The following is a 1,628-nucleotide window of genomic DNA, read 5'->3' on the forward strand; positions in this document are numbered from 1 at the left end:
ATCCAGAGACTAAGTAAAGTAATGTGTCAGTCAGAAGAGGAATCCTCATTTAAAAAGTCTGTGCCACAGATAGACCTTGAGGACACTATTCCATGCACCACTTCAGTCCAGGCAACAGATTATCCACTCAAAACCCGACCAGAGCCAAAACAAACTCTGCAGGAGGTAACATTGAGGAGGGAGTTTAAAATCTCTGGGCAGATTGGAGAGAGTGGGCAGAAGGATAAGCTGTCCTACCTCAGTTTAGTACGCCAGATCGAAAATGGGATTGAAAAAGGACACTCAGAGGTTGAAGTAGTTGAAGCAGTAATTAGGGCCATCAGTCCAGGAATGCCCCTAAGAGACATGTTGGAGATAAAACGTGGGTTAACCCTTAGCAAACTGCTCACCATACTAAAGGGACACTACAGGGTCGATAGCCCCACTGAACTTTACCATCAGCTTCTCAATATCTCCCAAGAACCCAAAGAAACTGCCCTAAATTTTGTATTTCGTGCTATCGAGCTCAAAGAAAAACTTCTATGGAAAGCAGCAAATGAGGAGACCGATGAACTGTACAGCAGGACCACAATTCAGCGTAAGTTTCTCCGCTCCATTGAAACTGGGCTACTCAGTGACTCCATTAAGTATCAGTTGCTGCCTCTCCTAAGTAATATGACCATAACAGATGAAGAACTGATTGAGAAAGTTAACGAAGCTTCAAAGCTAGAAAATGAAAGATTGGAGAAACGAAGAAGGTCCACTGCAGTCAAGATTCCCAAGGTACAAGAGCTCCAAACAGCGTGCCAGACAGCCCTGACACCTGTTCAAAGCCACCCGAAACCCAAAGAATCCCCCATTACAGTGGCTGTGAAAACAGTTAAAAATAAAGAGACTAAAACAGACCCACAGCAGATCATAGAAGAACTTCGCAAAGAAATGAAAGAGATGTTTGTGGCTGCTATGGAAACCAGTCCCCACACCATGGCACCAAAACAAAGACAAAAAGGCTGTAAGAAGTGCAGAGAAGAGGGAAAAGGAGACAATTGTATGCACTGTTTCAAATGTGGGCGGGAGGGCCACTACTCTCGTGGATGCCGAGCACCGAGACCGTTGATGGGAAACGAGGAAGGGCTACTGAGGTGGGACCAGCAGTAGTCCAGGATCCACGGTCCCATAAAGAGCAGCCAAGCCCACCACCATCCTCCAATGAAATGCCAGTTGCTGCCTTATCAGCTGTAACTGAAGTTCGTTATCTACCCCCTCAACACAAGTCAAGGTTAGTAAGCCTGGTGGGAAACCGCTGTACTGTTAACTGTTTTATGGACAACCATCCAGTCAAAGTATTGTGGGATTCAGGGGCACAGTCCAGCATTGTAAATGAAAACTGGCGGCAGAACCACCTTCCCCACACAGTTGTCAGACCTGTGTCAGAACTGTTAGAGAATGAGACGCTCACAGTGTTTGCTGCAAATGACACAACCATCCCCTACACTGGCTGGATAGAAGTCAGCTTCAGACTAGACAGTGATTGTTTCCCAACCAGTGAGTTGCAAGTGCCAATATTGGTAGCCAGTGACCCAGCCGTGGCCAGTGATCCCATCATCGGCTACAATGTTATTGAGGCGGTTGTCAACAGAAAAGAAGTA

General features: G+C 46.3%; 1 protein-coding gene across 1 annotated transcript in view; it reads left to right on the forward strand.

The window, feature by feature from the left end:
* The window catches only part of LOC106953266 (uncharacterized), a 4,882-nt gene extending 3,719 nt beyond the window's left edge, over positions 1-1,163 (forward strand). Inside the window, exon 2 of the mRNA XM_015041886.1 lies at positions 989-1,163. Within this exon, the coding sequence (XP_014897372.1) occupies positions 989-1,137 (149 nt within the window). The 3' untranslated portion in view covers positions 1,138-1,163. The remainder of the gene's footprint in view (positions 1-988) is intronic.
* Positions 1,164-1,628: the final 465 nt, after the last annotated feature.

This window comes from Poecilia latipinna, unplaced genomic scaffold (genome assembly GCF_001443285.1).
Source record: "Poecilia latipinna isolate Pla-1442-1.1 unplaced genomic scaffold, P_latipinna-1.0 Scaffold32, whole genome shotgun sequence".
NCBI classification, from domain to species: domain Eukaryota; kingdom Metazoa; phylum Chordata; class Actinopteri; order Cyprinodontiformes; family Poeciliidae; genus Poecilia; species Poecilia latipinna.